Raw genomic sequence first — 14468 nt, forward strand, 5'->3', positions numbered from 1 at the left:
CAGTTGTAGGTCTACACTTTCTCCCACAGAGATCTCACCCACCATTATAGATCCAGCTGTCACCTTTCTGTGAATGACTTACACAACTTTACATCTTCCAACTTTGACTTCTTTATTTAGATCCAGACCAGACCCAATTAGCTTAGAAGTGCTGCCAGAGTTTCAGTCAATATGCTTAAAATCAAACTCATCTTTGCTCAAAAGACTACCTTCCTCTTTGCTATTTCTCCCTCCATTCTCCCAGACTGTGGCTCAAAACTCCTTCTTTTGTCTCCTTTCATGCACCCAATCAGTTGCCAAGTTACGTTAATTCCAAATCTGCAACCTCTTGTGTATTTCACTCAACCTATTTCCACCATTACCAAATCCGTTGAACTTGGGTGACTGGGGGAGCAAAGGGAGAAATTCTAGCCCTAAATTCTATTACCCTATTATCCTTTAGCTGTCCTTAGTCAATAAACATTTATTAATCACTTGCCATGTATCAGACACCGTACTAAGCATTAGGGATACAAAGAAAAGACAATCCCTGCCCTCAAGGAGTTCACAGTCCTAATAATGGGGCAACATGCGAGCTACCATGTACAAACAAGCTACATACAACATAAATTGAAAATAAACAGCAGAGAGAAGGCACTAGAATTAAGGGGGCTTCCTGTAAAAGGTGAGGGTATTATCCAGGACTTGAAGGAAGCCAAGGAAGCCAGGAGGCTGAAGGTCTTCCACAATCTGACACCAATGTAACTTTCAGCCTCATTTCATACTACTTCCCTGCACAGTTTAGTCAAATTGGACTTCTTTCTGTTTCATGAATTTGTCTCGTGTCCCATCTCCATATTTTTACTCACCCTATTCTCTAAACCTGAAGGGTCATTCTCCACATAGTTATCTTTTAAAAGCTTACTAGTTCAGTTCAAATTTTACTTCTTTTCTCTTTGTAGTTTTCATAGTACTTTTTTTTAAACCTCTCTTATGTATCATATTTTATTTATATTATAATTATTTAGATTAGTGTCATCTCTTCTATGAGCTTCTAAGCTCCTGAAGGATAAGAACTCTGCTTATTTTTATATTTGCATATTCCTTAGTGACTAACAGGTGTTTGCACATGCTCTTAATGAGTATTTTTTCAACTGCTGGCTTTTTATTCAGACCCACTTGCTAACATGCCCCCCTTCCTCCTTAATTCCATCCCTAGTAACTCCAGAGGTTTCCCTACCACTATGAAAGCAAGATGATTCCTGTCTAGACCTCAGGTCTTCTAGGTTGAAACCTTGCAAAGTTAAAATACCATTCTCCTTTTACCCCTTCTCCTTTTCTCTTAATTCCAGTCCCAGATAATGATTGTCCCAAGGCAACTGGTGGCATAGTGGATAAAACAGTGGGCCTAGAGACAGGAAGACAGTAGGTCCAAAAGATCTAGCTCATTTACTAACTGTGCGACCTTAGACAAGTCACTTAATTGCTCCCTACCTCAGTTTCTCTCAATCATAAAATGGGGCTAATAATAGCACCTATATCGTAAGGTTGTTGTGAGGATCAAAGGAGATAATATTTGGGAAAAAAAGTCTTAGCATTGTGCCTTGAGCATGGTAGGTGCTATCTAAATGCTTATTGCCTTTCCTTTCTCTCCATTCCCTTCTCTGTTTCAAGTCTCACTGTTATCTCAGAATATAATTTGCACAAATATCAGTAGGTCTAAATTTCAAAGACAAAAAATTCAGGTGATTTAAAAAAATTTTTTTTGTTACTCTAGACTCAGTCAAATTAGGGCTTCTTTCAAACCACATTTCTAAAAGAATGTATTTTTTGATGGGGTGAGTTCACATAACACAAACTCTTCATCACTCCAATCTTCTCATGTACTTCTTCTTCCTTACCCTCCTCTCATAATAATTTCTCTTGGTACTTTTCCTTATGTTGTTATCTCCTTCTCTACTTATCCAAAACTTACCCATTGTTAGTCTTACTCAAGTCCCCTTCCTCTGTGAAGCTTTGCCCACCTCTAGCACCGTGTCATCTGAAGCCATAGCTAAGAATTTTGATAACTGAGGAAAGAAAGATGGGGTGGAATAATTTATTTGAAATACAGCTTCCAATCTGAGAAATATGCCCCGGGACTGTGCTCTTGACATCTTGTAAATTTTGGCTCCCTAGGACAAAATTTTATCTCTGCTTACACTCACTGATCTGTGCATCCTCTAAATTTCCAAAGCACTTACAGTAGATTCCTTACCATCTAGCATTTAATTGCATGTTGTTTTGAATTATTTGCTAATCTCTTCACATATGTCAGCCTCATCCATAAAAACAGATGGCAAACTTCTTGTGCTCCTCTTTTCTCCCCTGCAGTACCTAGCACTAGAATGGGCATGGAGCAGCTGCTTGGTAAATACTTATGGCTGTGTACCAAGAAGGTTAACCAAGTTTAATCTTCCAAATCCTAGGGTTTGACAAGCTCCATTTTACTTTTTAGAAGTGAATGGTAAAAATAGCAACCTCATCATATGCTCAAAGATAATTTCTTTTTTTATCAAAGATAATTTCATTCATTTACTTTCAATTAAGAGCATTGTGAATGAAATGATTTTCAAAAAGAAAAATCATCAACAAGAGAAGTCACCTTTTTTGGTTTGCCCAAAGGTCACCTAGTCCAATCCCTTATTTTATAGATGAAGAAGCTGAGTGAAGGCCCAGAAAGGTTTTCACCTGCTCAGCATCACAAAGCTAATTAGTGGCAGAATCACCAGAACCCAAGTTCTGGCTCCTGGCTCCGAGCTCAGTCATCTTTCCACTCTGCTACATTACTTTTTAAGAAGTCCTATCCAATATCTAGCACAGAAGCTGGCATATAGTATTTGTTTAATAAATGCTTATTGAATTAAATGGCCAGGCTGGAATTCTCTAGTGACCTTTTCTGGCACTTGGAGGTTGGAGAAGGAGGGAGAGGTTTCTAATTGAGATTTGCATTTTTCAGAAAGATTTGTGCATTATACCACATAGATCCAGCATTCAATTAAAAAATTGTCCTGAATTTTTTTGATGTTGAGTTAATGTGAGTTAGCAAGAATATGAGAAAGGCAGTGTAGTTGTTTTGGGGCCTAGAGTTAGAAATATATAGGTTCAGGTCCTGCCTGTAACTTGTATTAACTGAGTAAACCTGGGAAAAATCACATCAACTCTTGGGACTTCAGGAAACTCTGTAAGAATTCTCTATTAAGTTCTAGAGGAGTTGGGTCTGAGAGTTCCCCAGGCTGGGTATGGGTAAAGATGATAACAGTTGGCCAAATGTGTGTTGGCTGCTTTTCATTCTGTTATAAAATATTATGGTTTCCTGTTTATTTGTCTCGTTACCAATACAACACTCTGGGGCATGGTGGAAAGCAGTAAAATTCTTTTATTCCATCTCAGGATATGACACCAGTGACAAAACTATTTCAACACAAAACTAAAAACAAATACACAAAAGATTAATAATGGGAAAAGTCCTTAACTGTGAGTATAATATCCTTTGGGAATTAATGGTCTCCCAGAAAAATTTTAAAAATCTTGCTATTTATTCCCAAATGAGGGGAACACCCTAAATAAACAGTGAGGGGAAAAGTGAAATAAAATATGGTGAAAACCTAGAAAAACCCCATATTATTCTGACTAGTGAAAGAATATTAAAGGCCTAAAATTTATTATGTGTACATACCAGTAACCTTAAGCAGAGTTTGTGTTACTTTACCCTCTGTTTGCAGAGGAAGAATAAATAGTTGAGAATAATTCCCCCAGAGAAAGTTAACAAAATCACCACTGGCTCTAAGGCTTCTGGTCCACTTCTGAGACTGGCTCCCAGCAGTGTTGCAGTGACAATATGTAGGCTGCTATTGAATACTCTTGTGTTCTCCCAGGAGCAGGGGTGGTTCGTGGTGTCTTCTGCTTAGTGGGGGAGCCAGTGAACTGTGTGTACCTCTAGGCTGCTGCTGTACAGATGAGATGAATTGCTTTTTCTGTGTCTTTCTTCCCACCCTTATGAATTTCTCCATAAACGTAGAGGACTGTTCTCCACAGTCTCCAATCTACAGGTGAACAGTTGCAGTAATTTTTCTCCTTTGAGAATATTCTCCTTTGAGTCAAGGTGGGCCACTCATCACACCTTTACTTTTGCTATCACTTTGCTCTAAGCTGACTGTATCATTACTCCTACTATGTCATATTCAGAAGAGACTCTCCCTTTATCTCCACCAGTGAAAATCCTTCCCTTCCATCAGGGCTTACCTCATATCCTATCTCTTCCATGAAGCCTTCTCTGATCACCCCCACTTGGATGTTGACTGACCTCCTCCAATTTCCTCTTTAGATTTCTCTTTCATCTTTATTACATTCAGTTTGTATTGTACATACCTTTCTTCCCAAGTTTATGGTAAGCTCTTAAACAGAGACTATGTTCAATTGAATTAAGCTGTTGTTGAACTGTGCTCAATAACTTAGAAATGTGTAAACACTTGCCAGGATGTGCTGATAAATATTTAACAACTGGCCCTCAGAAAATGCATGACAAACTTTTAAGTTTAATTTGGATTATTGACATTTTCTCCATCACTTTCTCAAGTCTAGAAACAATTGACAAAATAATAACTCAAACCACAATTCATAGTATTTACCAATTTCTGAGGTATAAACGATTAGAACTTGGTCAAACATCAAAGATGGCAAGGTCATCCACTGCGTCTGGGGCCATCACCAATTGTCTTGACTTTTGTTATTTGGTATAAAAATAAAATTTAACAATCAGCCCTCACAAACCTGGGAGCTGGCTGCAGTACACATCTGTCACTTGTCCATTTTCTCAGTGTGACTTTGAGGGTAGCAATATGTGTTGACCATGGCTCAAAAACAGCGATAGCATTTATGTTACTACTAATGTATACTCTTAGGGGAGAGAATATCATGGTTTAAAAAGATCTGTTGTAAGCTGGCACATTTTTGTACTGTTTGCCAGAACCACTGCAGAGGGTCAGTTAGAATTCATTTTAATATTTGCCATTTTGGGTGGCCTTTTCTTTTGTTGAGGAGTACTGGGATATAGTGGAAAGAACTCTACACTGGAGTCAGAAGAGGTGGGTTTGAACCCCACTTCCAACACTCACTAACCTCTGTGATCATGACTCTTTGAGTCTCTCAATAATGGGGATAAAAATATTTGTGGAAGGCATCTGGTGGCTGAATGGATAGAGCTCTTGTCCTCAGGTATAGTCTTGGAAGCTGACCACAATGGTGAGTCTCCGCCTCTAATATCGGTAAGGAAAATGTTTCATTTACCAGTTTGTTCCAGGTGTCGTAATCTGGAACCATAATGTGACAAAACACATGGCATCAGGACTAGGATTGCTGATCACCTTTCATTTTGAAGAAGACCAATGTCCTCAAGGAGTGATGTCTTGACTTGATGTGATCTGGACTGAAGTCAGGCAGAACTGCACAGTCATCAGCCTCACTCTCTTTTCCAGAGTCATCAGAGTACAGTAGCAGGACAAAAGTCAAGACAATCGGCGATGGCTCCAGATGCAGTGGATGACCTTGCCATCTTTGCTGTTTGACCAACTTCTAAGTGCTTCATAGAACACTTGTTCACATGCTTGAGGTAGACATCCCCCTAAGTCACCAACAGGTTTGAGGCTCCTCAGTTATCCTCAACCTGGTTTAGCTAGTCTGCCAAGACAATTTTACCAGGGTGTGACCATTGTGTACCCTACAGCCTCTTGAAGCTACAGGTGGGAGTTGGGTGATGGTGGATGAGCAGCCCTGAAAAGGGCTAGCCATCACACCAAAGGTACTAGTCCTCCCTGGACACCCCATTAGGACTATGACTAAAAAGAAGGAAATCAGCCAATCCAACAACCTACTATGGGCCTACCTTGTGCCAGGCAACAAGCTAAGAATATAAAGAGAAAAATCAAACAGTTCCTTCAGAGTAGTCCTGAACATCCTTACCTTTGGCTCTGTGATCTTCCTCTTTGGGGCACTTCCCTCCTTCCCACCATTTTCTCTTCAAAATTTCCAGACGATTGTTCTCTTGTAGTTGGAGAATGGCCAGATCAAACTCATCACGGAATACGGACCCTACAAACCATAGCAACAGGAGGACACAAATCATGAACTTTCATTATGATTTAACATCTTCCTCTTTCCCTTTTAGAAACCCCTAATGTAATGTCTCACTCCTCTTTGAAGTTTAGGATGAATGATGAGAAAAGCCATCAGGAACAGCAATGTCTCAAATCCATGTTCCTCCCTCTGTCCTAGAGGCAGCTCAGTAGCACAGTCCATAGAGAAGCATCCTGGCTCAGACACTTGATAAATGTGCTACTCTGGGCAAGTTGCTTAACCTTTCTTAGTCTCAGTTTCCTTATCTGTAAAATGGGGGCAGGGTTGGGCTTGATGGCTTCAAAGGTAACTTCCTGCTTTAGATCTATAATCCTATTATACTTTCACTCCAAAAAAAACCTGTCTTAATCTCCTTGGAATGACAGGAGCTGTGTTCTCAGAGCTCATTTACTTTTCATCTCACTGTGTATCCACAGAACACTTCATATTTGCAAAGTATTTTATAATTGTATTGTAAAACTAGAGTGATTCATTTTATTCATTTTAATTCTCTTTATCATTTCCTAGGTTCTAGATCAGATTATTTCCTATTTTCCAAAGTGGGGGTCCAAGCTCTTTGAGTATGACCTACCAATCAGACAGTGGGAAGATAGATTACATCTCTTCCTCCCTACAGCAGCCATTAAGAGATCTGCCTCCAACCCATACCACCCATCTTTGTTCACCAAAACTCTTCCAACATGGCGCCTCACTGAATTATCTTTCCCTTTAAGCTTACCCTTCTTTCAGACTTCCCTCTTACTATGGAAGGTATTGCTATCCTTCTTCTTACTCAGGTTTCCAACTTTGGACTTGTCTTTGACTCTTCACTTTCATTTCCTCCATATACTCAATTGGTTGCTAAAAATCTTATTTCTTTCTCTGCATCTCTACCACTTCTCCCCTTCTCTCCTTACACTGTCACTAAGTTAGGACAGGCCCTCCTCATCACTTTCCCCCCTGGACCATTGCAACAGCCTCTTAATTGGCCCTGACTCGTCTTACCCCACTTCAATCCATTCTCCAGACAGTTTTTGAGGTGATTTTTCTGAACTATGTCATTCCCTTACTCAAGAAATTCCAGTGACTCCCTATAGAGCCATTGGAAATAGCTATCTCTTCCATATCACAGGGATTAGGGGTGCTGTACCCTGCAATCTGGAAAATCTGCATAAAATCTTTTAGCCCTTTCTTCTTACAAGAAAAGGAGTCTGAATTTTTTCTTCCTCTTTTATGGAATGTTTACAGTACATTATTGTAAAATTTGGGTTACGTATTTGGCCATAGGCTCTGTGTTTTCTACTGGCCTTAATGTGTTGTCTGCGACTTCCACAAAACTGCCCCCAAATTTCCATTTAATTTCTTATGCTGTCCCACAAAATAGCAAAACTATGATGGGGAAAGTCTTGACGTGGAAGGGATAACTGTATTATTTCAATTTTATCTCATCCTTTTAAAAGTCCATTTTGTTTTGTTTTATAATGCTCAAAAATAATTAGTACGATAGTTGTACTCTTTATAAACTACATATAGTTTATAAGTAGAAAAAGTATACTTTTATTTACTGCTATTTACAAATTAAAACTTTAATTTTTTATTTCTAGAGCTGTACCATCAAAAAAGTTTGGAGACAAATGTTCTAGTTGATAGAATTAAGATCACCAAAAGCTGAATTCCTTATACAAGTTTACAAAGCAAGCTAGTTATGGCATCCTACATCTTTATCCTACATGCTTTCTAAACTCTTCCTTCCAAATAAAATCATTGAATCTTAAAGTTGAAAGGGGCTTCAGAACCCATTTAGGCTGATGGTGTGCAGAATGTAGGAATCCCTTTTACAACACCTTTAATGGACAGTCATCCAACCTCCCAATACTTGCAGTAGTATCCAGACCACTGTTTCATGAAGTAGCCTGTTCCATATTTTTGAATGGCTTCTCCAGCTTCTTTCTTATATTGAGCTGAAATCTGCCTCCCTGTGTCTTTCAGTTATCCTTCATAATTCTGCTGAATGGTAATACATGGAATAAGTCAAAGCTCTGTTTCACCTTACAACCTCTCAAATGTTTTGAGCAGTTAGAGCAGCTACTTCTTAGCTGAAGTAGTCAATAGTAGTCTTAGAGGTGGAAGGAGCTGTCACAGTCACCATAGTTATTGAACAGTTTCTTCTTTTATTCTTTTTCTTTCTTCTCCTCCTTTTTTTCTTCCTCTTTTCCTTCCTTTTCTTCTTTTTTCCTTTCCTCCTCATTCTTCTTCTCCTTCTCCTTCTCCTCCTCCTCCTTATTTCTTCCTTTTCTTCCTCCTTTTTTCCTCTCTCATCAATTTATCATCTCTTTCTTCAGTGGTGTAAATCACAATTTGTCCAAGCCTTCATATTCCCATCCTTTCATAAATCCTCCATAGAGAAGCTACCTATGTGTTGGAAGTTTTTACTCAGATCTTTTAAAATCTACAAACTGTTACAGGCTTCAGGCTGTTCACCTTTTGTCTATCCTTTATGTTTATTACTTACTGCCTTTTAAACTCCTACTTTTTCTGGGTGCTTCTCAAGGGCAACTTATCATTGGTAATATGTCACAGCCTGCTTACATAGGACTATCTACCATATCTTTCTCTATTCTCATTTGATTCTTTGGAGATGCGTGTGTGATTCACAGCCATCCCTCCCTGGAGAGGCAACATGTTTATAGTAGAGAGAGGCCTGGCCTTGGGAGTCAGAAAGATATGGGTTTGAGTTCAAGTACCACCTTTGACATATACTAAGTACATGAATATGAGTAAGTCATTTCACACCTCAGTGTTTCCAGGCAATTCTCTAAGGTCACAATAATATGACTTTAGAGGTCATCTAGACCACTTGTCTAGACCATCTTCCACTTGTGACACCTTTTCACATTTCAGGGGTTTCGTGGCCTAAGAGCATGTACAATGCAAAGTGTAAATGCTTTGCTTTCAGAACCAAGGCTGTAATAAAGTTGCCCAACAGGGGCAAGCACTGTCAGAAGCACCTTGGATTCATTATGAGTCTGATTTTTAATTATTTTTTTTTGTCACTGCACATTCAGAAACCTTTTACTATTGCCAGATTTTTCGAGACCCCACATGGAGTCTCGACCCACAGTTTAAGAAGCCCTGACTAGACAACCCCCTTTATTGTACACATGAGGAAAGATAGGCCCAGGGAAGTTAAGTGAGTAGGTGGTATGAGTTACTGATATACTTGATAAAGGAACTTTTCATACCAAGAATTCTCTTTGTAGATGAAAGTTATAGGCCTGCCCCCCCAAAGTATTTCTGAAATAGTATTGGTGGTTTTGGTTAAAGCAATGTTTTATGTCCTGACAATTTCCTAAATGCAATCCAACCTTTCTCTTCCCCCTATTCAATTACAAACCCATCTGCAATGCTTGTCCAAGATAATATACATACATACACATATACATGTATATATATACATGTATATGTGTATGTGTGTGTGTGTGTATACATATATACATATACATTACCTATGGACAAACTCAATGAACTGAAATTTAAAAAAAATGAAATGAGGCAGCTAGGTTGTACAGTGGATAGAGTGCCAGGCTTGGAGTCAGGAAGGTTCATCTTCCTGAATTTAAATCTGGCCTCAGACACTTACTATCTGTATGACCCTACACAAGTCACTTAATCCTGTTTTCCTCAGTTTCCTCATCTGTAAAATGATCTGGAGAAGGAAATGGTTAAACACTTCAGTATCTTTGCCAAGAAAACCCCAAACAGGGTCGCAAAGAGTTGCACACAACTGAGAAAACGACTCAGCAATACAGGGGCTGGATGGTGAGGGTGGAAAAGAAGACAGAGCGCTGAGTAAAGTAGTGAAGTAACTTAGAAGGGAGTCTCAACATTTGGCCTGGCCTCCTAGCACACCTCAGATATACCCTCTGGCCCTGGGGATACTCATTCTGATTGGAGGGCTCCTCCCAGAACCTCCATTTAAAAATGTCACTGACCATCCAACCACATAACATAGTCTGGACCAAAGATACTTTTCACCTACCATATTTTCCCCTGTATGAACCATTAAGTTTATCTCTTTTAAACATTCACAGATGTTGAGGAAGAGACTGTAATATTTTTGGGTTGGATGAAATCAGCAAAATGTCACCCTCAGGTTAGAGTAAGTAGAAGACTTTGCTATTTATAGGGTCCTTTTCCATTTGGACTCTGCAGGACTTTCTCCACAGGAATTCTGAACACCACTGGTGAATACATGGCTCCTTGCTTTTTCCATTGCTTTCTATTGGTAATCAGAGAACCATAGAACAATGTTATCTGTGTGGCTGTACCCATTAAGGAACCTTAGACAATTTTAACATTTGCATGAGAGACACCTTGTTGGAGGGGAGCCTTTAAGGCTGTGTTTTGCTCTGCTGAGTCAAATTCCTTTCTATAATCAACAAATAATAAACACAGCAGGATCCTGTATTCTCTGTACCTTTCAGTTAATTGTGTCTGTGAATATGTGTTCTGCTATAGAAAATAATTTGTAAAAGCCTGCCTATTCTCTTATATTTTCACCAAAGATGTCCTTGATAGATGTGTAACTCATTCTTATAAAGATTTTATAGCGATGATAAAGTAAGCGTGGAGGTTGGTTTACCGATGTCTTCTGGCTCTCTTTTTGGGTTATGAAACAGTCTTTGCTTTTCCTTGTTGTCCAGCATCTTCTCTACTTTTACATAAATTTCAAATGCCAAACTCATGCTCATAAAACACAGCTCTGATCTTGTTACTACCCTGCTAAAGAAGCTTCGGTGGCTCCCTATGACTTCCAGGATAAAACATAGACTCTTCTGGTTGGCATTTGAAGATATTCACAATATGTATCTGATGTCATTTTTCAGACTGATTTTACGTTATTCCTCACAAAATCTTGTTGTTGTTCAGTCATTTCAGTTGTGACCAACTCTTTGTGACCCCACTGGGATTTTCTTGGCAAAGATACTGGAGTAGTTGGCCATTTCCTTCTCCAACTCATGTTACAGATGAGGAAACTGAGACAAATAGGGTTAAGTGAGTTGCCCAGGATCTCACAGTTGGTAAGTATCTGAGGCTGCATTTGAACTTAGGTCTTTTTGACTCTTGGTCAGGTGCTTTATCACGGTGCCAACCTATCTTCCCCAAATCACAAAATCAACATTAATTTCCCTCATATCTGGTCTCCTACCTCTGTATCTTTATACACCATACTCAATGCTCTCCCTCCTCACTTTTGTCTCACTAATTCCTACTTGAAGCCTCTTCTAATTTCCCTAGTTACTACTGTTCCACTCAGTACCCCCCAATACTCTGTATTTACTTATCTGTGTACCTGTTGCTTTCTCTCAGTAGATTGTCAGTTCCTTGTTCTTTTTCTTTCTTTTTATCCCCAGAACCTAGCACAGTGTTTAACTAAGGAAGTACTTAGTATAAAAACAAACAAGCAAACAAGCAAAAAACTTGATGAATTAGATCTTAAGCATCAATCCCTTAGTACTTTAAAAAGCATGTCCCTGCCAGTGCAGCTTTCTTCTTTGTATCACAGGTCTGGCTCTGGTGTTCTTCCTGTCTTCATTTCTGTTAGGGTCAGTTCTTCATACAGTGCATTAGATGTCTCTGCTTTCACCGATAATGAACATAGTGTTATATAAAAATGCTGGCAGATGTGCTTCATTTTTCATTGCCCTCTTGGCAGTTTAATTTACAAATGCTCTTGGAATGATGTGACTCGGTTGGCTCTCATGCCAAACTTTCAGCAGGTTACTTTTCTCCTCTACTGTTTTTGACTATTTTCTGAAATAACACTGTTGGTAATCTTCTATCATTTTCATTGATAATATTTTATAATCAGTTTGTATTCCAAACAGTTGTTGTTTTAGGCTGCCATGCCTTTCTTCCTGGAAAAGAGATTGCTGACTAAAGTGGTTTGGGCTCTTTTGGCTTCTGGGTTGTATTGTGGTGACTGCTTATTTCTGTTAAACTCTTGTAGGAAATGGCAATCATCAGAATCAGTGCATTTTCCTTTTTTCCATTTTTTTATTTCTTGTTTTTTGCTGTTAATACTTGTTTGAACACGTTATAGTGATTATAGTTTTCCTCTTCATCTTTATCTTTTCTTGTAATTTGATGTTCATTTTGACCTTTGTTCTAACTAGTTGCTGGATAGTTTATTCAGAAATAATAAAAGCCTTTCATACTAATCAGTGATTGTTTGCTTGCTTTTTTCCTTCCCTCCCCTCCCCGCCTTTTCTTCTCCTTCCTTCCTTCCTTCCTTCCTTCCTTCCTTCCTTCCTTCCTTCCTTCCTTCCTTCCTTCCTTCCTTCCTTCCTTCCTTCCTTCCAGTTACATACATGGAGTAGCAACAAACTGATGAAAGCAGAGCCTGGAGCATGATAAAAGAAACTTTCTCATGTTTGTCAGCAGAGAGAACCCAATCACTCAGCATTATCCCCCAAACTTCACGGCACTCAGCTGAATTCAGTTTGAGCCCACCTCCCACATACTCCAGTCTGTTTTCTCCCTCTCTTGATAACTAGCAAAATCGTTTAGCACAATTTGATCGTTAATAGAGTACTGTCAATTATATTTAGTTCAGGAATTGAGGTTTCATCAGAAAAATAAGGTCAAATGAAATCCTGGAAAGTTCAGTTTACCATCATGGAACAAGGCCCCAGATCCTGAAGCAAAGAAGCTATCTAAAATCAGAAAGTACAATTAATCTATCCATTCCCCTTGGCATGATGTCTCCAGATGTCTCAAAGTGGAAACTTCTGGAGATATTGACAACAATGTTCTGCCATAAGCACAACTATGTCAATATATAAGGTTTCAGCATGTAAACTTCCAGAGGGAATGGACATTTAATTGACTTCAGAGAGCACCAACGGTACTTTGCATATAGCGTAAAAGAATGAACGGTAACGACTGAATGAAAAGTTACCAACAAATATTATGTCTGTGAAACGTCTTCATCTCCCTCAGATATGAGTGTTGCCTCCCTCCTTAAAATATGGCATATTTACTTATTTGCGTATATGTTGTATCTCCCCTGAAGAAGAATCTCTTTGAGCCTAGAGCCATTTCATTTTGGTCTCTGTAGTCCCAATGCATTTCTTGGTGACCTGTGTGTAGGAGCTACTTAACTGAAGTCTATTGAATTGAATGAATGACAACAAATCACATTTACATGGGCTTTAAACATTTGCAAAGCACTTTTCTCACAAAAACCCTGTGCCATGGATAGATAGTACCACTATTTTCATCACCATTATACAGATACTATACAAGGACTTTTACAATGGCAGTGTTCTCCACTCTTTTGGAGGAAGAACTGTAGAGTACAAATAGCAGAAGATCCAAGCTCCAAGGGTTTGTCCAAGGTCAAAGAGCTACTAAGACTCTGAGGTAAGATTTGAATGAAGGTCACTAGATCCTGAGTCAACTATACCAAACTGAATTGAATGATCACAAATTTCTTCCCTTTTGGTTAATCATGAAAAAAAATCAAGATTTTGTAAATTGGTTTGACTGCAGCTTTTGCAGCATTCAATAAGATTCATACATAATAAAGTATGCATTTCAAATTAAATTTGTGGTTCAGTCAGCTGCATTGAAATAAAATGGCAGCCAACAAAATGTTTTCAGATGGCATATGACCTGTAATTTTAACATATTCCAGTGAAATTGAAATATAGTTAGAGGCTATGGTAAGGCCTTGTAGAATTGACTAAGATATACAGTTCACAGAACTAATGTGCCACAGACATTGACAGTTCAGGTGCGTCCTGTATTATTATCATGTTTGCTCATTTTCTTATTCCCTTTAATCTTTGAAGTTGCCTAATTTGACAAAATTAGAAACATGCTTGAAATGGATAAATATTCAAAAGGGTCTAAAGTTCTTTGAGCTCTGGTTGGGTACACATAATTATGGCTAACCACTAATTACACATATTATTACAAGGTGTGTAACATGAATAAAGTTAATGCACAACTGTGACAAACCCTTGATTCTAACACTCATATCATTATTCTTGCTTCTTCCCTGCAGCTCTTAACCAGGACCTCTTGTAAAGACCTAAACTTATTTCCTTGTTTACCCTCCACTGGAAGGACTAACTTAGAAGGTGGGTATTCAGAAAGAACATAGCTGGACAACATTCAGGAAGCCCGAAAACATTGCCATCTCAGAGCCAAGACTTGTTGGCATGCTTTACTGTTTGTACATTAGTGTTGGAGTTAAGGGCCAGTGTTTCATTATTGGTTTTTGGTCCCACCCATGGAAATCAACATGAGAGTTGGAGTCCTTAGGTCTC

At 38.8% G+C, this 14468-nt stretch overlaps 1 protein-coding gene across 4 annotated transcripts in view; it reads right to left on the reverse strand.

Moving 5' to 3' along the window:
* Positions 1–14468, reverse strand: part of GRIK4 (glutamate ionotropic receptor kainate type subunit 4) — a 697562-nt gene that overhangs the window by 15099 nt on the left and 667995 nt on the right. For all 4 annotated transcript variants that reach the window (XM_072612931.1, XM_072612929.1, XM_072612930.1 and 1 more), the window contains one exon: positions 5980–6108. In XM_072612931.1, the coding sequence (XP_072469032.1) occupies positions 5980–6108 (129 nt within the window). The remainder of the gene's footprint in view (positions 1–5979; positions 6109–14468) is intronic.

Source organism: Notamacropus eugenii, chromosome 5, assembly GCF_028372415.1.
Source record: "Notamacropus eugenii isolate mMacEug1 chromosome 5, mMacEug1.pri_v2, whole genome shotgun sequence".
Lineage (NCBI taxonomy): Eukaryota > Metazoa > Chordata > Mammalia > Diprotodontia > Macropodidae > Notamacropus > Notamacropus eugenii.